The 22,668-nt window shown below is 35.6% G+C and overlaps 1 protein-coding gene across 1 annotated transcript; it reads right to left on the reverse strand.

The window, feature by feature from the left end:
• Positions 1-14,662: 14,662 nt before the first annotated feature.
• On the reverse strand, positions 14,663-19,374 carry LOC306843095 (lysM and putative peptidoglycan-binding domain-containing protein 4-like). The gene is made up of 3 exons (XM_079374357.1): positions 19,028-19,374; positions 17,039-17,328; positions 14,663-16,769 (listed from the first exon to the last, which is right to left on the reverse strand). Exons 2-3 carry the CDS (start codon positions 17,306-17,308, stop codon positions 16,257-16,259), a joined length of 783 nt encoding a protein of 260 aa, XP_079230483.1. The 5' UTR covers positions 17,309-17,328; positions 19,028-19,374; the 3' UTR covers positions 14,663-16,256.
• Between the last annotated feature and the right edge of the window lie 3,294 nt (positions 19,375-22,668).

Below are 22,668 nucleotides of genomic sequence, written 5' to 3' on the forward strand. Positions count from 1 at the left end.
CTGAATGACTCCACTGCAGTCACAGTGCTGTTCATGATGGTGAGTGGGGGGAGAGCAGGGGGGTTTCTCCTGAAGTCCACGATCATCTCCACAGTTTTGAGCGTGTTAAGCTCCAGGTTGTTAAGACTGCACCAGACAGCCAGCTCCTTAACCTCCTGTCTGTAAGCAGACTCGTCACCGTCCTGGATGAGGCCGATCAGTGTGGTGTCGTCTGCAAACTTCAGGAGCTTGACAGAGGGGTCTTTAGATGTGCAGTCGTTGGTGTAGAGGGAGAAGAGCAGTGGGGAGAGAACGCAGCCCTGAGGAGCGCCAGTGCTGATGGTTCGAGTGCTGGATGTGAATTTACCAAGCTTTACTAACTGCTGTCTGTCTGTCAGGAAGCTGATGATCCACTGGCAGATGGAGGTGGGGACGGAGAGCTGAGTTAGTATATTATATTACATATTGTAAAAAGGGGCATAATAGGTATCCTTTATTTTCCTTTAAAAATATATATATATATATATATATATATATATATATATATTATTACAAATGACAGGCTTTACACAGTAAAGTGAGGTTGTGCTATCAAATAGTCATTGTGGAGGTTTTTTCCTGTAGAGCAGAAGGACGGCTGTTGCCCCACATGCAGATGGAGCTCCTCCAGTGTCAGATGTTCCATGAGCAGCTTGTAATATTTCCAAGCCTGGCTCAGTCATAACCTGACGGTCCTGCACACAGCTGAAGAGCAGTACAGTAATACCGCCTTGAGGATGTGAACACATTACAAAATGGGGCCCTTTATGGTGAGAGAAAATATAGCAATCAAAACTGAATAAATTACAAATTCAAAGTTTCAGCACAAAATCCAAGACAGCACGAGCGAAACAGCTGAAGTCTGCAAAAAATACTGAACTCTGCTAATGCGATTTGTCATGTGGGTGCAATGTTGGAAAAAACATTGCCATTTTGGTTTCATACAGAGAAAACAGCTAAATCAGCTTTAAATAATTCACAGGCCATAGTTGTACTTTGTTTTCATTTGTTCATGTACTTAAAGAATTGTGCTACTATTTAAAATGACGGTATGTAAAAGCCACCAGGGATTTTATTCCTTGAATGGGCCTTTGTACACAACACATGAGCAAGGCTTCAGGCTCACCGCAATTTGTTTGGATGAGACTACCACGCACAAGTTACGGTCATCTTTTTAGCAATTATCAAACCCCTACTTCTACAACAATGCAAAGTTACACAGTGCCCTTGGCGAAGATTTGCAAGTAAGCTGAGTCCATTTAAATCTAAGCCTGCAGTCTGTTGCAGATAAAGACTCTCGCGGTTTAAATCCACTTCTTACAGCGGGACTGTTTGATGTCCTTCTCTACACCTGTGGATTGACTCCGTGAGCATGTCACCTCTGCTAAAATGGCTTCAAGGGCACATAATAAAGTGAACATATGTCTTGCGTCAGCATAAAAGTCACTATCAATGTCAAAAACTGGCCTTCTTTTTTTAAATGACGTATTGCAGTGTTTGTTTTAAATATGCACATCATTATTTGTTTATAATTCATGTACCCTAGTAGGCCTAATCTTTAATGAAAAACATGAACTTCCCCTCCCCCATCAATGACATTTGTGGTCGACGATGCATGAACCTCTGCATCTCTCCCCTCCAGCAACCTGTCAATCACATGAAATCGCAGCAATTAGTAGTCGACAACAATCCAATCAATTCCCGACGGACAAAATCAAGTCCGCCTTACATTTTTTCTTGTTCAAGAAGTCATTTCACTTAGATATATGTCACAATAGAGAAAAAAGACAATTGCAATTTCCATTTCTTTTGTCGACTTCTTTAAAAACACCAAGAAAATGCATTTGTGTTCTAACTATATATACCGCTGCACTCCAGTTCCACTTAGGGTTTTCCATTTCCCGCTCACTCACACATAAATGTTTGAGTAAGAAAAACAAACAAATTAGCTCTTATTCGTTTTAAACCCAACAATGAAATTACTGATTAAAATGACTCTTAGCAAAATACTTATTGATTCAATAATATTAATGAAGATGGGATGAAAATTTCACAGCATTACTATAATTCAACAATTTTAATTAAAACACAAAAATATGATGAGTAAACAATAACACCACAAAATGTGATCAATAAATTTGTTCTAAAATATTTTTTTAAATATTTGTAATTCTTTCAAATAATCAGTGAATAACTAAAGCATATTTACCAAATACAATTTTATTATTACATATTGTCTTAGTGTACACATTATTATTATTTTTTTATATTATATTTTTATATATTATTTATTATTTTTGATACTTGAAATGTTGATACATTCTTAATATATATACACACACACACACACACACATATATATATATATATATATATACAGTACATATATATATGTGTATATATATGTATGTGTGTGTGTGTGTGTGTGTGTGTGTGTGTGTGTGTGTCCGTGTGCGCTTGTTTATGCTACATTGTGGGGAACAAATGTCCCCACAAGGATAGTAAAACCTGAAATGTTTGACACTTTTGACGAGGGAAATAAATATTAAAAATAGTAAATTATGTTTATCTGAAAGCGTAACAATGCAAATAGATTTTCTGTAAGGGGTAGGGTTAGGGTTAGGATTTGGTTAGGGGACAGACAATATGGTTTGGTCAGTATAAAAGTAATAGAAGTCTATGGAAAGTCCCCACAATTCACAGAAACCTAATGTGTGTGCGAAAGTTCTGCAATTCACTGTTAACTGTCACGGGCCCACCGGTGGGCCCACTTGCCATTACATGTTTTAAACAGTAATATCTTAGTCTGGTGACTGATTCTTTAAATATTTTACAGAGCAACCATAATTTATTCATTTGTAAGAAGAGTACTCATCAGACTCAGAAAGCGAGAACTAACCTTTACTTTGAAATAGTGATACATATATAAAATCATGAAAAATCAGCCATTCATGTTCATGTCAAGTGTTCAAAAGATAACATTCTATTTTTTGAGGAAAATAAAGATCTAAAAGTGTTTCGAATATAAAGAAAAAACAATAGGTTCTCAATTTTTGATGCAGCATGAATTATAACGTACGTCCAGGATTCTTTTATGTGTGTTTTTAGAGGTTGAATTGAAATCAAATACTGCCATACCACCCTTAATACTTCTGAATGTGATTTCTACATCATAAATATTGAGAAAAGAATGGAAAAAACATGTTTCAGATCACTCAAACCATATATGGAAATAGAGCCGCCCTTATATGGTTACTAATGGGGTTTGATGGTCATCTACTGGAAAAGCTTGGTACTACGCCCAAACAAAATTTCACTGAAAGCTCATTTTTTGAGATATCAATCTGAAATTTGGAACACAAGTTCTTCAGATTTTTGGTTTTGATTTTCTAGCAGTTTTAGAGTAAAACCTGTTATGTAACATATATATTTTACATAAAATATAAATATTAAAATTTTAAAATTTTATATTTTCATAAACTTAAACTTCCATAACTTTTTTGTAATATAATTTTTATAACGTTTTTCACCTGTACAATAATCTGCTAAGTGTCTTCTTTAACCTTAAGTATCTGCTCCAAACCATTCAAAATGTATAACAATTTAAGTTGGAAATGTCCTTTTCAGGCCTATACTCAAAAAGTGGAACCGACAGTTAACAGGTTAAATAAAATGTTATTTTCATAGGCTAAAATTGGAGTAAAATTTGTGTAATGTGTGTGTGAGTGTGTGTGTGTGTGTGTGTGTTTAATATAATAATAATAAGAAGAAGAATGCATTTTTAATTTAATAAAATTATATTTTCATAAATGAAACGTACTAAAATATGATTTTATTTTAATGAATATGACAAAATATTGACTGAATTTAAAGAATATGTGAGACAATAAGTATAACTAAAAAACTGTAAATATTAACACTGCTGTCTAACAAAGCCACTTCCACTCCACATCATTCACATACTTTTTGTCTGGGACACTGCAAATGCAGACAATTGGGCTGTAACAGTATACACATATGTAAATAAATAAATAAATACATCATACATACATAACATTCCTAACTGTGGCTTCAAAACCAACTGTTACGCCTCTAGTCAAGCCAAATTATACAATAGTGAGAATGCTGCTCAGGCAATCAAATTCGAGAACAGGAAAATTAAATAAAATAAAAACCAGAGCATTGTCTGTATTTGTCACAAAGAACACACAGGAGACATAACTGCACAGAAATTTGCTGTGCAGATTGACTGCTTTATTCCATATGCCATGTCTGAGCTGCTTTTGCTGGAATCAGCCCCAGCTTTCCAGAACCCAAGGCCTCTTGGTGGAATGTAAAACAGGTGCCATGCCATTGGTTCCCCTCACAGTGGGGGAGTAAGAAAAACTCCCACCCACACAGGAGCCAGGACATGACTGACAGCACATCACATTCTTTGGCCAGCTGTGTCTTCTGCTGATTTTCCATAAAACAGTTCCCAGGAGACACTGACAAGAAAATGCTCACCATCACAGCAAAAATCATCCAGAAGAATAACACATGTCTGACCACACACACGCGACTGTAAGCTTTGCTGTGGTTTTCTTCTCTTCACACCTTACTTATTGCATTTTAAAGCTTATTCAGGTCTTTCCTTCAGACATATTGCGATGCGCAATTCTATTACTGGCAGTTAGAAGAGAAAAAGATGGAAAACGTTGCCAAGAACGCATATTCGCTATTCCCCATTTCTCCCCTTGATCCATGTGTGTTTCCTCACAGTTCTCTTTCCTCTGGTATGACCTAAGCCATCTAGGAGACTTTTGGCAGGAGATTTAAAGAGTTGAACTGCTATTTGAATCAGCACCAAATCCCCAAAGATTACTATAATTCCTCTTGGAATAAAACAGCCAACTGCACGCTTTTGTGTCTGATGATATGACCTTCGTACTGCCTCTCACTGATGCTCATGTCTACATAAGAATTTCAGTCATTAAAACAAAGCACCAAAATAAACTGCGTCTTGATGGTTTATTGTTTGTAAGTGTGTGCATATATTCCTACAACAATTTAAACTGTAGTAGAGAAAAGATTATGGATTTACAGCAGTAGTCCTCAACCTTATATTTGGAAGGCCCTCACATAGAGGTTAAAGGTGCTGTATGTAGGATTGACATGAAAAATGTAGGTATTGCAGTCCAAATTCAAATTATCAGAGAGGGTTTTTTTCTCCCTCCACTTGATGCACAGTCAGGTTGCCAGATTAAAGACACCAACAGGAACGAGAGCACATGATGATGAATGATGTGAAGTGACATACTGCCAAGTATGGTGACCCATACTCGGAATTTGTGCTCTGCATTTAACCCATCCAACGTGCACACACACACCGTGAACATACACCCGGAGCAGTGGGCAGCCATTTATGCTGCGGCGCCCGGGGAGCAGTTGGGGGTTCGGTGCCTTGCTCAAGGGCACCTCAGTCGTGGTATTGAGGGTGGAGAGAGTACTGGACATTCACTCCCCCCACCTACAATCCCTGCCGGCCCGAGACTCGAACCCGCAACCTTTGGTCTGACTCTCTAACCATTAGGCCACGACTTCCCCTAGATGACATGAAATATGCTGTGTTTTCCACCAATTGGCAACCCGGGGTGCCGAAATACAATTGGGTAAACTGGCCTGGCAGTGGGCGGATTTCACAAACCAAAACATAGAACGACATTCTGGGCCGGAATGCATATTTTCAAAGGAGAATAACTGACTGTATCATTGTTGAACATTTGTTAACTTAGCATGTTTCTTAAATATCTGCAAACATATTATGGTATTTTTATGCTTTAGTAGAGTCAAAAACTTACATACAACACCTGGGGTCCATGGTTTTTTTTAAGATCAGGCAAAAGACACTAAATATACTCTGTTGATTTTGGTCACACAAATAAGTGTTATACATCAATCGAAACTGTTAAGTGTCTACTTTTATGTGCGTACACTCACAATAACAACAAAACTTTGTGGTTTTGGAAAATAAATAAAACAAACAGGGTGCGCTCTCTGTCTTCTCGTCTCCGCGAACTGCTTTTAGAAACGCATCATTAAAATGAACTGTAACTCAGCAAATACTCAACACACAGGCATGGGATCTTTATAGAAAGCTTGAAGTGTCTACTTTTAAATGAAGTCGTATCGAAAACAAATATTTTATGAAACCAACACGATGTTCAGTCTTTCCCGTCTAACTCATTATCTCCAATGTGATTCCGCCCCCCTCGCGGCTCGTGCCATTCATATGTAAATAGTAGTGTTAGTTTCTGGAAGAAGACACGCTGAGTAAAGGCAGGATTTCCCTCAAAAGAAGAACAAGATTTCGTCCAGTAGAGGAGATCAATCTGAGAGTAAGTAATGTTTATTTTTTGCATTAGTTAACGTTTTATTGTGACATAAACTTGAACACATTTACTAGTAGGGTTTTTCTCAAACTACAACATGACGAATGCTACGCGTCTAAGAATGTTTAGACCATGTTTATTATTAATACTCTGTTCACAAATTCATTTTAATAGCATGCTAAACAATAATAATTAGTTTCTCAGACATAAAATATCCTTTTTTATAGTACAAAGCATGCGTGAGCCTATGGCTACAGAATCATATCATAGGCTACTATAAAATCATACATACTAGGCTATATGACTACAAAATCATAGTTGGGTTTTATCCTACTACAATGTTTGAAACTGAGTAAAACATTTTGAATATGATTCACTGTACTTAAATTTCTTACGGCGCGATGATGCTTTCATGCTCTATATAAAACAATAAAAGTAATATGAGTGTACACTGTAACATGATGAATGCTACGAATGTAAGTATGTTTAGAAAATGTTTAGTATTAATAGCCTACTCTCTTCAGAAACAGATTTTAATAACGTGCTGAACAATAATAATTAGTTTCTCAGATATAAAATGCCTTTTTTATGATAAGACAAAACATGCATGAGTCTATATATATATATATACACTGCCCATATATATACACCCCAACCTTCCTAAACCTTCCAACAAGACAATGGCCTCAAGCACACTTCCAAGCTGTGCAAATCCTGTTTGGAGAGGAAACAGTCAGCTGGCATCATGTCTGTCATGGAATGGCCTCCCCAATCACCCGACCTCAACCAAATTGAGCTACTATGGGAGGAACTGGACCATGATGTCCGTAAGAAGTGTCCAGCCAGTGTGAATCATCTTTGGGCAATGCTTCAGTAGGCTTGGAGTAATATACAGTATCAAGTGAATGTTTGAATAAACTGACAGCTCGGATGCCCAGATTATGCAGAGCTGTAATAGCTGCTAATGGTGGATATTTTAGTTTTTTCTGTGTATAAACTGTTTATGTAATAAAATATGTTTTTGTAGTTTGTGTTGTCCCTTATCAGTGCAAAATTATCACAAGTTAAAAAGGATTCATGCCAATATTGTCCAAAACCCCACTTTTCTAGGGCGTTTCCAAACTTTTGGAGTGCAGTGCATATATATATATATGTATATAGATGCTCCTGATATTAACATGCTCACAAATGCTTTTTTTTATTATTTTATTGAATCCGATACCTGTACCACAGATGAATGCTGTTCCTGATCCTGAATCCATGTTTTCCTACTACACTGATATTCTATGGTAAAACAAGCTCCTTGACTACTGATTATGTTTTTTTTTTGTGGAAAGAAGCAGAAACACTTAAATAACACAAGTAAATATCAGGTATGATTTACTTGTTTCACTTGTTGAACAGAATCTGTTTTCAGGAATGTTCACATCTCTGTGGTTAGATCCGTGTGCACAATAATGTGTCTTTGACCTTCATTATGTTTGTTTTGATTATACTGTGTTGTAAATAAAATACAAATAATTTTAAAACCCCATTTTTTCAATCTCCTCACATTCTTTCTTACCTGCCTCAAAGTCACAGTCACACTGATGGGCCATTAGGGGAAGGGCCCTTTGTCTCAAAGGACATTGCCACTCCCTCGCATATAGGCCTTCGATCACAAAACATGTCTTTAAAAATTTAAATCAATATATTGTTTTCTGTGAACGTGTAAGCAAGATGATTTCCACATCATTTTGACGTATATTCTAGCCTACAAGACTGATTACTCAAAAGTCTAATTCAGATCTATTCAGTATGTTTTATGGCCTTATTTCAGCTACATTCCCCCCAAAAAACTTACTAACCATGTATAATGTTTTTTTGTTTTTTTTTAATGCAAACATATACATCAGTCTTGCTCACATATTATTTAGCACAGTTTGTGCTGAACACACAAAAAATACATGTTGGCCAATAGTATGTTATAAGTAGCTGAAATAAGCACAAATGTCAGGGCATGTCTAAACATCTCAAGGGCCCCAAAATCACTTCAAACCCCAGAGGGTTAAGATATTTATGTAATTTCTGCTGTAATTATGACTGCTTGTTGCTTGCTTTCATTTTTTTTAACTTACTGATACATTTATAATTAACCATGATTAATTTTACAATTCCAGAGGTTTCTAGACCCATATGTTTGTTCAATAAAAATAAAAATTATTACACTCAAGAAACTATCTCAGCAAATTATTCCCTTATATCACTTCTAACATATAATACTTTATTTATTTTGTGGAACATAAAAAAATAAGTTCCAGTGCAAGCGGATGGGAACCAGGAGCTTTCAAGTTTATTTTATTTTTTAATTTTTTAAATTAAATTAAATAAATGGGCATCATAAAAATAATCAATGTTGCTAGTGCACTAATTGTTTTTAAAGTCATATGATAATTTTGTGTGCAGAAGGTGTTATTAACAGAAAATCTTGCCTTGACAGTTATGGTTACCATTCGCATTCATTGTGTGAAAAATAGCAGCGTGGACATTCTGATAAATATATCCTTCTGTATTTCACTGGAAAAACATCCTACAGGTTCAAATCAATGTGAGGGTGAGTAAAAGATGAGAGACGTTTTATTTTTAGGTGAAGTATTTGATTAAAATAAGAATAAATGTAATAAGAATGAATTAAAAATGTTAATAAGCAATCAAAACTCTGCACTCCAGTTAAAAAAATGTAAGCAAATAGTCAATTCTTTAAGCATTTTTAAAAGATGCTTATACAAGAGGAATGTATTGCTCTTTTCTCATGTCAATATTTAATAGTCTCAAATCACCCTAAAGAATATCACATAAAAAAAGATCATCCATGTTCAGTCACATATCATTTGAAGACTATTTAATCATTTATTATTATTATTTGCAAATCTTAGAGATACCTCAAAGGATCACCCTCCCTGCCACCTTTCCTGCTATCAAACGGCCCATGATCTCAAAGCCCATTGCCTCATGACCCAACCTGCTGCTGTGTAACAATGCTCATATTCACAGCCTTCAGCCAACAAATTGCTTCTCTCATTCCTCACCACACCCTTGCACTCAGCCACCTGCAAAACGAACCCTGCTGGAAATTTCATTACAAATTACCCTGTGTCTGCTCAATCCCCCTGGGAAAAGAAAAACCCCTATTCTCTCCAGAGCCCACAGTAACTGTGCTTATCAAACACACATATAGTAAGTTACAATAAATCAGCTCTTGAATTAAAGTTACAATATATGCACCTTGAGCTTTGGGTGCTTAAAATAATACATATATATGTGTGTGTATAGTTTTATATAACCTATATGTATGCATTCCCATAAACCAAGCCTGTAATTACTGTGTGCATGAAAGTTTCAAGGGACAAATGAAAGCAATACCTAAGGCGTACTGTAAATAACAATCTTCTACATGGAATGCTTTTTTTTTTCTTTTCTTTTTTTCTGCAACTTTAGGATAAGGCTGCCCTCTGGTGGATTTCGCTCATAAAACCATCAAACCGGATGATCTATACATGCAGACGGATGAATTTGAGGCAAAACTGCCAGGAAGATGAGTGTTGAAAGCTCCTTGAAAAAAAAGATTAGGGCTGTTTTGTGACCACATGCATTTTGCCAACCGCAGAAGTCAGCAGAAGTCTTTAAAGCCACAGTGCCCAAATCGCCTCACTGTTTTTTTTTTACTCTATGCAGATGCTTCAGTTTGATTTGTTCCACAAGTAGCCTACACAACATTGAGCCTAAGAAAACAAAGCACTTCTCTACAAACGCACAACACACACAAACGGCTACTTGCTCCAGGGTTGCCAGGTGTTCGGAACATAACCCGCCAAATTGAACTCAAAAGTAGCACAATTGTATTTCGAGGGGGTCCCCCGGTAAAAATCGCGTTCAGAGGGGTAAAATACATGTTTTTTGGCGGGCTTCCCCTGGTATAATTCGCATTCCAGGGGCTAAATATCACATTGTCGGGGTCGCTTCAACCCGCATACATGAAAAACAACCGGCGGCAACAGTGTTATACTAGCCCAATTCTGTGCGAAAACAGCGAACTTGGCAACACTGACTTGCTCCCGTTTCGGACCCTTCAAAACAAGATTCCTCTCATACTGATGTGTAGCCTATTTATCAGTGGCAATCAAATATTCTAGACTTTTAAAAATGGTTTCAGAGGGTGTTTTCACGATGGCGTAGAAGAACAATTCGGCAAACAGTTCTGAACATTATAATAATCTGAATAAGCTTTTTCCACTATAAAGAATCTTTTGTGCAAAGAAAAATGTCCATGGATGATAAAGGTTATTCAAGGAGCCATCAATGCCAATAAAGAACCTTTGTTTTTAAGAGTGTGGAAATATTTTATGGATGTTATTCTTAATGGAACTATTAATGCCATTAAGCGATCTTTAAAAGTCTGCACATGTTTTTAATTGATTTATAGATTGCAAAACCCTCAGAATACACACTATGGGAGGTGCTCAGCTTTTTCAGTCAGTGCTAAGTCTGTTTGTGTACTATCTTATCGATATTCAGAATTTGAAGATAATGTTCCTAAATCTTGGATCATCCAGAAATCAAAAAGCATTAGCAAACAGATCACATCAGAACTTGCTCTGGGAGTGTTAAGGTTTGCGTAATAACTGTGGTTTGGGTTTGCAAACAAAGAAAGGGGTGGTCCTCTCGCCCTCGGTCTGTGCTGCAGCAGCCGAGACGCAGACGGAGAGAAGGCACAGGGCCAAAGCTGTGGGGCCTGGAGCAGGATCACAGCAGCGCCTGTTTCTGTGAGCTGAGCCTGTGAGATGAAACTTTCAGGTTGTGAGAACACATGGGACTGAGTCTCAGCAGCTGTTGAACGAATGCTAACAATATTTTTTTTTTCTCTCTGTAAATTTCTTTTGATTTTTAACTCAATAAATCAAACCCATGTTTACTGTTTTGCTTTGGGAATTTCACATTTAAACAATTTAAAATATTAATCCGATATTTGTAGTATTTAATTCATATTCGATATTACCTGCCTGAAGTCTTTTATTGATATGAATACAAATACTATTGTTTTACCTAGGCTCTGCCATACCATTCAACTAGGTAAACTTGAGCAATAATTTAATCTAGACTGAAAACAAACAAACAAAGAAACGGTTATTATAGTTAAATACAGCTAAGAAAAAAAAAAAAAAAAACGTTCATTACTTAAAATAAAACAAACGTTAACTGGAAATGAAATGTATTTTATTTCAGCTAGTTGCAACACATTTCTTTTTCAATTAGCTTAACTTAAAGTACACTGTAAAAAAAAACGGCAGCTGTGGTTGCCGGAATTCTACCGTAAAAAAAATATGGTTAGAACATTTTAGGTTTTACGGTTTTAACTTAAATTTACAGTTAAATACCATAATTTCATTAACTGTTATAGTGTTAATATACCAACCTATTGAAGTACTGAAATCTGTTTTGTACCTTTGAAATACACTGATAACCACCAAATGCAGGTGGTGATGAGAAAGTCACATGATCACCCAAAGCCCATCGCAAGCAGCTTTTTAATAATAACATATATATAGAAGGTGCACAGTGTCATTCACACAAGCACTAAACACCATCATGGTGAGACTTATTAAACTGAAATATGCAATAAACATTAATTTAACAACATTAGATGTAACACAAAACCCTAATAAACATAACTGATAAGAAAAAACTAAGAAAAAGAAAAAAAAAAATCAAACAAAATTTGAAATGCAACGCAGAGAATTTTGGGAACATCAGTTTAAGTTTTTTTCCCTGTAAATTTTACAGGAACTTACCGTTTTACAGGTTTTTACTGCAGCATTTTCACAGTTTTTTACTTTTAAAATCACAGATATTTTTTACAGTGTACTAAAATAAATAAAACTGAAAGAAAAAGAATAATTAGAAAATACATACAGGTGCTGGTCATAAAATTAGAATATCATGAAAAAGTTGATTTATTTCAGTAATACCATTCAAAAAGTGAAACTTGTATATTAGATTCATTCATTACACACAGACTGATATATTTCAAATGTTTATTTCCTTTAATTTTGATGATTATAACTGACAACTAATGAAAGTCCCAAATTCAGTATCTCAGAAAATTAGAATATTGTGAAAATGTTCAATATTGAAGACCCCTGGTGCCACACTCTAATCAGCTAATTAACTCAAAACACCTGCAAAAGCCTTTAAATGGTCTCTCAGTCTAGTTCTGTAGGCTACACAATCATGGGGAAGACTGCTGACTTGACAGTTGTCCAAAAGACGACCATTGACACCTTGCACAAGGAGGGCAACACACAAAAGGTCATTGCTAAAGAGGCTGGCTGTTCACAGAGCTCTGTGTCCAAGCATATTAATAGAGAGGCGAAGGGAAGGACAAGATGTGGTAGAAAAAAAGTGTACAAGCAATAGGGATAACCGCACCCTGGAGAGGATTGTGAAAAAAAACCCATTCAAAAATGGGGGGGAGATTCGCAAAGAGTGGACTGCAGCTGGAGTCAGTGCTTCAAGAACCACTACGCACAGACGTATGCAAGACATGGGTTTCAGCTGTCGCATTCCTTGTGTCAAGCCACTCTTGAACAAGAGACAGCGTCAGAAGCGTCTTGACTGGACTGCTGCTGAGTGGTCCAAAGTTATGTTCTCTTATGAAAGTAAATTTTGCATTTCCTTTGGAAATCAAGGTCCCAGAGTCTGGAGGAAGAGAGGAGAGGCACATAATCCACGTTGCTTGAGGTCCAGTGTAAAGTTTCCACAGTCATTGATGGTTTGGGGTGCCATGTCATCTGCTGGTGTTGGTCCATTGTGTTTTCTGAGGTCCAAGGTCAACGCAGCCGTCTACCAGGAAGTTTTAGAGCACTTCATGCTTCCTGCTGCTGACCAACGTTATGGAGATGCAGATTTCATTTTCCAACAGGACTTGGCACTTGCACACACTGCCAAAGCTACCAGTACCTGGTTTAAGGACCATGGTATCCCTGTTCTTGATTGGCCAGCAAACTCGACTGACCTTAACCCCATAGAAAACCTATGGGGTTTTGTGAAGAGGAAGATGCAATACGCCAGACCCAACAATTCAGAAGAGCTGAAGGCCACTATCAGAGCAACATGGGCTCTCATAACACCTGAGCAGTGCCACAGACTGATCGACTCCATGCCACGCCGCATTGTTGCAGTAATCCAGGCCAAAGGAGCCCCAACTAAATATTGAGTGCTGTACATGGTCATACTTTTCATGTTCATACTTTTCAGTTGGCCAACATTTCTAAAAATATTTTTTTTTGCATTGGTCTTAATTGATATTCTAATTTTCTGAGATACTGAATTTGGGACTTTCATTAGTTGTCAGTTATAATCATCAAAATTAAAGGAAATAAACATTTGAAATATATCAGTCTGTGTGTAATGAATGAATCTAATATACAAGTTTCACTTTTTGAATGGTATTACTGAAATAAATCAACTTTTTCATGATATTCTAATTTTATGACCAGCACCTGTATTTAAAAATGACACATACAATTGTTAATTTTAACTACAAATGAAATGAAACCATAAAATGTAAACATTTAAACTCTAATTCAAAATATCAATTAAATGTATATTATCGATGCTACAGTAAATAACACTGCTGCAAACTAAAGTGGATCATGCAGTCCCATCCAATGAAGACTTGGAATTGGAGTGCAAAAAAGATTGGAAACACATGGCGTAGGACGGAAAAATGGCTGCAAGTCTGTGGGCAGAGACAATTTGTTGGTGGCCTATTCCCTTTTGGATAAATTCCAAAAATTACAAAGTAGTTTGAAACAAGTTGTTTGCTAGTTCCTCTAAAATAAGCAAAACCTCAATTAAAAAAACTAAATAAATAAGTAAATAAAAATAATAATAATAATAAGACTGCACAAATCCCCCCCCCCCCCAAAAAAAAAATCTAATTTGGCGCTTGTTAGCAGATTCAATGCTCGTTAGCAATCGTATTGTGCATTTTTTATTTATTTAATGTATTTAGTGACTGATCACGCTAAGAGTTTAAAACAAACCATCGCCATTTACCGATACCATAGAAATGAATGCATAATGCTGTAATGAATGTGTAATGCTCCTTCCTGTTGTCTATGACTCCTCTCATAAACTTCTTGAATCACTACATCATTATTATCCTGGGAATATCATATAAATATATACCCCTTCTGGTCAAAAACATAAATAAATAATGGAAGCCACCGTTAGTGTGCCTTTTGCCTCCCGATGGCGTCAACAAAAACAACTAAAATCTTTAATGGATATATTGGGTTTGTACAGTTTACTATTACATAGACTTTAATCACTCACAATCCAAAATATACTTTACATAAAACATTATAGACCGCTTTTATTACATAGTTCCCAAATATGCAGCCTTTTCATAGAGAATAATGACTGAAAGTCAGCTTGGGTCCAGGTTTTCTTCTGTTTACAACCAAATAAGCAACTAGAAGACATTGCTCAGAAGGCCATGAAGAACCTTTTGAATTCTTTCCTTATTGGTCAATGACAGAATAGCTGCGCTGTTGAATTACAAGATGCCATATGAAAATATTTTACTTTGTTCAACCCTTTTTTACATAATTTATCTTCATCTCTCATACTGGCATTAGAACCAATACCAGAAAATTCACCCTATTGTTTTTAGTTGAAAAGGAGTTTTAATGTATTCACCCATTGGCCGTCCCAGTGCAATACTCATATGTAAGAAAAACAGTACTATGATTCAAAATATATGTTTTAATGTCACAATCCAAAGGTCAAAATGTGTCCATTTGCACATGAGTTTAGCCTTTCCTGTGATATATGTCTTTATTGCACTTCTAATGACTGAACAAACAGTTATTTAATACAAGTCCATTCTTTGGCACTGCTGGCACTGTAGTGCCTTTCTACACTGAAACAACTATTTGGCAGTAGTGTTCAAAATCAAAACAAAGAAATGAATACAAATTTGAGTTAGAACAAAATACCATTCAGACAAACAGGTATAAAATTGCAAAACATACCCAATTTTATAAAGTACTTTTTTTGCTTTTCCTTCTTTGCATTTTTCTGTAAATTATTGCAAAGAGAGCACCACGGAAATATGATCAATTTGATGAGACAAGCTGTTTCAGTATGACTTTTAAAGTTTTTTTTGTATTGTTTTTCTCCACAAAGAAAAACTGTTATTACCATTTAATTATTCTGTTAAATAATAGCACCCATAAAACCAATAACAACAGTTTCAACATGTCTCTCCATATTCATGTTACTTTTTTTCCCACAAATTATGAATAATGTGCAAAATAAATTGGGATTGGGTGTGTCATATTACAAGTCTCCTGAACCCAAATGTTGCCTTTTTTATTATTTTGGATGATCTATCCACTTAAATGAATGTACCATAATAACAAGAACCAACGCTCTCTCACGACCAATTCGTATGTATTTTACGAGGTGGCTAATTCGTACGACCTCACTCGTACGATTTTGTACGATTTGTCTAAACCCCAGTGACGGGTAGGTTTAGGGGCGGGGTTAGGTATAGGTCTTTTGTACAAATTCATATGAATTCATACGTACGATTTGTCAAAAATCGTATGAATTTGTACAAGTGAGCTCGTACGAATTAGTCCCCTCATAAAATATGTACAAATTGCCGTGAGATCAGGCTGTGTGAACTTGTAATACTAAGTTTATCAAAGTACCAAAGAAAATTGTAGGCATCAAACCAAATTCCAAATTTTCAAGTGCTATATTCACTTTTTTCAAGGTGATTTTCTATTATATTCCCGAGGTCCAATGAGCTGACGCTCACCCCGTACTGTTTGAGGTAGGCACAGTGATGTTGTTCATTCTATTGTTCACTACTGATTCACCATTATCTTGAGTTTTAAAATATACCACATAGAATATTGGCAGGACAATGCCAATGAGCAACATGGCAATTACAGCGTTCCACCACTGGATCCCCCAGTCTGCGCCGTAGCTACGCAAACGCTGGCTTCTCCACCCCCATTGTTTGGATAACCTGGAACCGAAGGAAAATACCTCTTCTGAGGGGTCTGTGCTTTGGATCAGACGCTCAATGTCACTGTCCACCTCTTTTAGGTAATTGGTGTACTCCTGCACCTGAGGTCTTCCCGAGACGTTTGCTTCAGCACTGTCTGTTGATGCTAAATCATTGGAGGGTCTTTGCTGGGGGTTCCTGAGCTCAGAGTTGGCCTCGGTTAGTAAGCCATGCTTCTTTACAGGGATTTTGATGGACTTCAGTGCATACATGTCCTGCTCTTGAAAAAGGTTGTTCACCCTTTTTATGTCAGCCACCTGGAAGCCATAGAAAATGATTATTTTTAAAGGAAATATTCACTCCAAAAATGAAAATTTGCAGCAAATGTACTCATCCTCAGGCCTTCCAAGATGTAGCTGAGTTTGTTTCCTCAGCAGAACAGATTTGGAGAAATTTAGCATTTAACAAACTCATCTACATCTTGGATGGCTTGAGGGTGAATAAATTTGCATCAAATTTTCAGTTTTGGGTGATCTATTGCTTTAAGGGCCTAAATGAGAATGATCTACGCTATCAAACATGATACCTTGCATCCATATTGAAGGGCCAGTTTGTTGAGATTGTCCTCATGTGAGATGTCCCGTTCCAGCAAGAGCATTTCTCCTACTCTTTCTCTCTCCTGTGAGGATGAGTCTCTGCTTCGCGGCCGGAGCTCCATGACATTGAGTTCCTCGTCCTCAGATGACATTTCTGGTTCTTCTTGTCTGTGTCTGAACATGTACACTTGACCATCCGCACTGGCATGTACATCCACTGGAGCCTGAAAGGCTTGAGGGAGAGGATCTCCTCGCCTCATCACTGCAACTAGACCAATATCTAGAAGAATAAGTAGTAAGGCCAGTTCAGTTTGCATATACAGTACATTCATTTTCAAAGGTTTGGGGTGAGCATTTTTTTAAGGAATTTTTTATGAGACAAACATTAATTAAAAATGTGACAGTAATTTACAATGTTACAAAACATTTTTATTTCAATTAAATGCTGTTCCTTTGAACTTTCTATTCATTAAAGGAACACACACACAAACACACATATATATTCCACAAACAAAAAAAAATATACATATTAAGCAGCACAGCTGTTTTTAACACAAAATATTTCTTCAGCAACAAATCATTTATTAGAATGGTTTCTGAAGTATCATGACACTGAAGACTGCAGTTACGGCTGCTAAAAGAAAAAAAAGAGCTTTGCCATCACATAACTAAATGACATTTTCAAATAAATTAGTGTAACAGTTGTAACAACAATAATATTTCACACTATTACTGTTTTTTTGCTGATCAAATTTTGGTGATCATACAAGACTTATTCCAAAAATATTTTAAAACATTGAATGGTAAACTAAACTTTGAATGGTAGGCTTCATCAACTTCACTTCTATGACTTAGGAGTTGAGTTAGATTATAAATACATGTAATTTTTTATTTTTGTTTGACTTATTTATTTATTGTTTGTTTGTTATATGAAGATAACAATCAAACTTTATTGGAAACATTATCCTTACCCTCATGAATTATATTTCTTTACTTTTCATGTATAATATGTATTGTAACATTTTACACTAGTACCAGGAGGAAAACAATAAACAAACAGGTGAATATTACTTGTAAAACGAATACTTTCATTTCACACCATGTGCAATCAAACATAAATTATATTAAATTATGCAAAAGATGTAAAATATTACTTAATTGTGAATATTTATGATACATAAAATGCTAGCTATAAAATTAGCCTTATAAAGATAAAGGAGTTGCATTTTATCAATGTTTAAAATGTGTTATTATTTCCAATAAAGATGCTATTAAACACATAATTTAAGATGTATTGACAATTAAACTGTGGGAATGTTAATTGTGGGACTGTTGCATTTATATGCACAGTTAGTATTAACTAAAATAAATAATCTATTTAGCGTGTGAAACTTTATTTAGGGTCTTTTAAGATTTTCTACAGGACCAAAAGCGTCCAGTCGAAAAACAAAACTCCAACATATTACTTCAACTCTTGCAAGGAAACAGCATTCTATGTGCAGTCAGGAGATTTACAGCAGTAATAACAGGTAGAAATCAACTTTATTGTAATAAAAAGTTTGTAACTACAGTAAGAACCATACTGCAGAATGTAAACAACACGAAACAATGCATCATTGTTCATAAACGTACATCTACTGTATTGTGACATTGTGGAGACTTGGTAGCTCTACCTCAGCTGGAAAGTGATTATTATTTATCTGTCGTTGAAACAACCTATAACACCCTTACATCAACTGGCATTGACTGAAAAGATTTTCCCCCAAAACTGTACAAAACACAAGGCAAAAATCAACAAAATATACCTTACATTTGCTGAGAAACAATGGAGTATGTGTACAGTAAACACTTATAAACGTTACAGTAACCGACACTCGTAACGTTAAGCTAAATCTATAGCCTACTATCATCTCCGAAATTAAAAATCCGCTATTTCATAACTTTCCCAGTTATTGAGTTTTAATCGGAATAATACTCACCTTTCTGGACAAAAACAGCTACATGGTGCTGATAAAAATATCCCCAAGTGTCATTTTAGAAACTTCATAACGCAATCGAGCATGCTGGTGCTGGCGATAAGGCCACTGTAGATTGACAGGTCCTCCAGCCAATCAGATCGTTGAAGAAGGCGAATTCCTCTACAGTAGATTACGCTGCTTATTACCTAAGTGGTTGCGTGCCCGATATTTGTTTTGTAAATAATATATGACGTCTTTATTTCGAAATCAAAATCTGGCGTCAGGCCGCATGCGTTCAATTAAAATGGTAAAGTGTCATGGTGCATTACCCGTGGCTAAAGTTTCCCCAAGACTATACAGTTTCTCTCTGTTAAGTGTGGTTGAGAGCAAGGGAACATACGTGTCACGGCAGGATGTCTTTGTAGGTGTGTAGTCCATAGATGGACATTTATGAGTTATTATCATTTATGAGTAGTTGCAAATTTAATCATTTCATCAACAATTGTCACAACCTATTGTCATAACAAATTAATATTTAATATCCTTTAAAATCAATAGCCTATTAAAAGATTTCTTTCTTTCTTTCTTTCTTTCTTTCTTTCTTTCTTTCTTTCTTTCTTTCTTTCTCTCTTTCTTTCTTTCTTTCTTTCTTTCTTTCTTTCTTTCTTTCTTATTTGGTGCCAAGAAACATTTCTTATTGCTAATCACGTTAAAAACAGCTAATACTTTTGTGGAAACGTTGTAACCCCCCCCCCCCCCCCCCCCCCCCCCCATGATGAATAGAAAGTTTAAAAGAAGAGCATTTATAATTAGTTAGTATGCTAATATGTAGTAATCAAATGCATTACATGTACTTAATGCCATTTAGGCTAATACATTACTGTTGAGTAAACATAATTTCTTTATTATGTTATATACTGTAAAAGATAATAGTCACATATCTTTCAATGGATCAAACCTCTGCTAGATTACAATTTTTATTTCAGTCACCAAATTGGTGATTTCTGCGATGAAAAAAAAAAAAATCTTGAGAGCATATCTGAACAAATCTGAAATCTGAAAATTCAAAAGCAGTAACAACAACAGATGTGGGTTATTATGTTACATTACACTATATATATATATATATATATATATATATATATATATATATATATATATATATATATATATATATATATAGACACATAAATACATACATACATACACACATAAATGCATAAATATTATATATATACACTACCAGTCAAAAGTTTTTGAACTGTACATTTTTTTGTTTTTTTTAAACCTCTTAAAATAACTGTTTTCTATCTGAATATATTTTAAAATGTAATTGATTCCTGTGATTTCAAAGCTGAATTTCATCATCATTACTCCAGTCACATGATTCTTCAGAAATCATTAATTTAATATTCTGATTTACTGCTCAGAAACATTTATTATTATTATTGTTGTTGTTGTTTTGTAATGTTGTTTTATAACATTATCAATGTCTTTATCATCACTTTTGATCAAGTTAAAGCATCCTTGCTAAATAAAAGTATTAATAACTTTTATTAATTTATTATTTTAATTATACCATCCAAGCTTTTGAATGGTATAGTGTATAATGTTACAAAAGCTTTTTATTTCAAGTAAAGGCTGATCTCTGGATCTTTCATCAAAGAATACAAAAAAAAAAAAAAAAAACTGTTTTGAATATTGATTGTTTCTTGAACAGCAAATCAGCATATTAGAATGATTTCTGAAGGATCATGTGACACTGAAGACTTGAGTAATGATGCTGGAAATCTAGCTTTGATCACAGGAATAAATTACATTTTAAAATATGTTCAAATAGAAAGCAGTTATTTTAAATAGTAAAAATATTTCACAATAATAGTGTTTTTTGCTGTATTTTGGATCAAATAAATGCAGGCTTGGTGAGCAGGAATGAAAAATCTTACTGTTCAAAAATGTTTGACTAGTACTGTATATCTATAGATTACCCTGGGAATGTGCTGACAGTCCCCGAAGGATCTTTTCAGTCAGCCTACTTAGTAGCACTTCTCATTTAGACCTCAGGATGTCGCCATATATCTGCAGTAGTTTTGCACAATTTGCACAAGGATGGTTTGCAGTAAAGCGTTTTAAACCTCTATTTGCCAAAGGTCCATATCCCTCATTCACCTTCTTTGTCAGAATATTCTTTGTCTGCTCCAGTCCAGGAGTCAATTACCATGGCAGGGCTGTGTCACAGCACGCAGTGCTATAGAGGTGCTTCAGGTCACCTTAGTCACTCCTGTTAAAGCACAGGTCAGCACTCATGCTGGAGGACAAGAGCCTGCTGTAGTTGATCCACATTTGGACACTGATGTTGGGAGCCCTGGGACATTTGTCAGTTCTCTCAGTAAGCTTGACTAGCAGGGTTTGTTTGAGCAGATAAAGCCTTCTGCTTGCCATTATGGGGTCAGATATAACAGGAAGTTACACACACATATATTTGCATGTGTAACTTAAATACACATACATAAATATGCAGGTCATTTCAGGTCAAAGAGCAGCAGCAATGTAAACTATCAAAGCAAAACTATGAGAATCTATGATAATCAGAAGTAAGCATTAAAAGTCTCAGGATATGTATTATTGTAACAAAATATTATAATAAAGTAGTTTTAACTTTTATGAAATAAAAATAATAAATCATGCAGTCGTATACGACAACAGTGCTTTTGCTGAAAATGTACTCTTCCTAGGCTGTCCAAGATGTGGAGTTTTCTTTTCTTCTTTTCTTTTTTTTTTTTTGCATAATGCATTGACATTACTGTACAAAATGGCTCTTTCGGCATATCCTGAACAACTGTAAGCATTAATTTCATATGAGAGGCTCTTGGGAGCATGCGTAAACGTCACATAAAATAAAATAGGAAACCATTTAAATATAACTCGGTCTTTTAGTAATTATATAACTGCAATGACAGGCAAATATGCCATTCATGCACAACAGTACAGTTAACCTTCCCAGTACAATCCTTCCAAGAACTAGGCATATGTGCATTCTCAGTGGCAGATTACACAGACGACATGATCTGATGAGCATACAAGCTGTTATCTGGGTCAGCGCTAGTCTCCAATTTCACGCCCTGAAACATCCATCATATCTGTATTGTTCCTCTCTATGGAATTGATTGACCTTCGTCTCTTGGCAAAAGCAGACCGTCACCAAAATTTCTTTGCCATTTCTATAAGTTAGCATGTATATTTAGCCTGTGTTTTGAAGTGTGGCGTGCTAATGGAGGGACTACTGCAGTGGAGCCTGAGCTAATTGAAGCTTTGCATGTTTCACTGCTTCCACTCCTATGAACTGTTGACATTTAACTGACACCATGATTTATATATAACTCTTATAAGCCACTTAAGCTTTTAAAAGTAACTCAAATTATTTTCATATACAGTATGTCACATGTATTTTACATTTTACCATCCATGCACACTTAAAACCAAAAGCCCTTCCAAAAAAGGCAATCAGCTGACCTTCAGTCAACCCCACATGGTACCTCAAATAAACTGTAAGCACGGCACTTAACTACAGCTGACCTATTTTTACATAAACGCGCTGTGAGAATTTCAACAGTTCCTTCTGACCTGAAAAACATTTGCTCATGTATAAGTGTTTTACTTAA

This window comes from Barbus barbus (assembly GCF_936440315.1).
Source record: "Barbus barbus genome assembly, chromosome: 23".
In the NCBI taxonomy this organism is placed as follows: domain Eukaryota; kingdom Metazoa; phylum Chordata; class Actinopteri; order Cypriniformes; family Cyprinidae; genus Barbus; species Barbus barbus.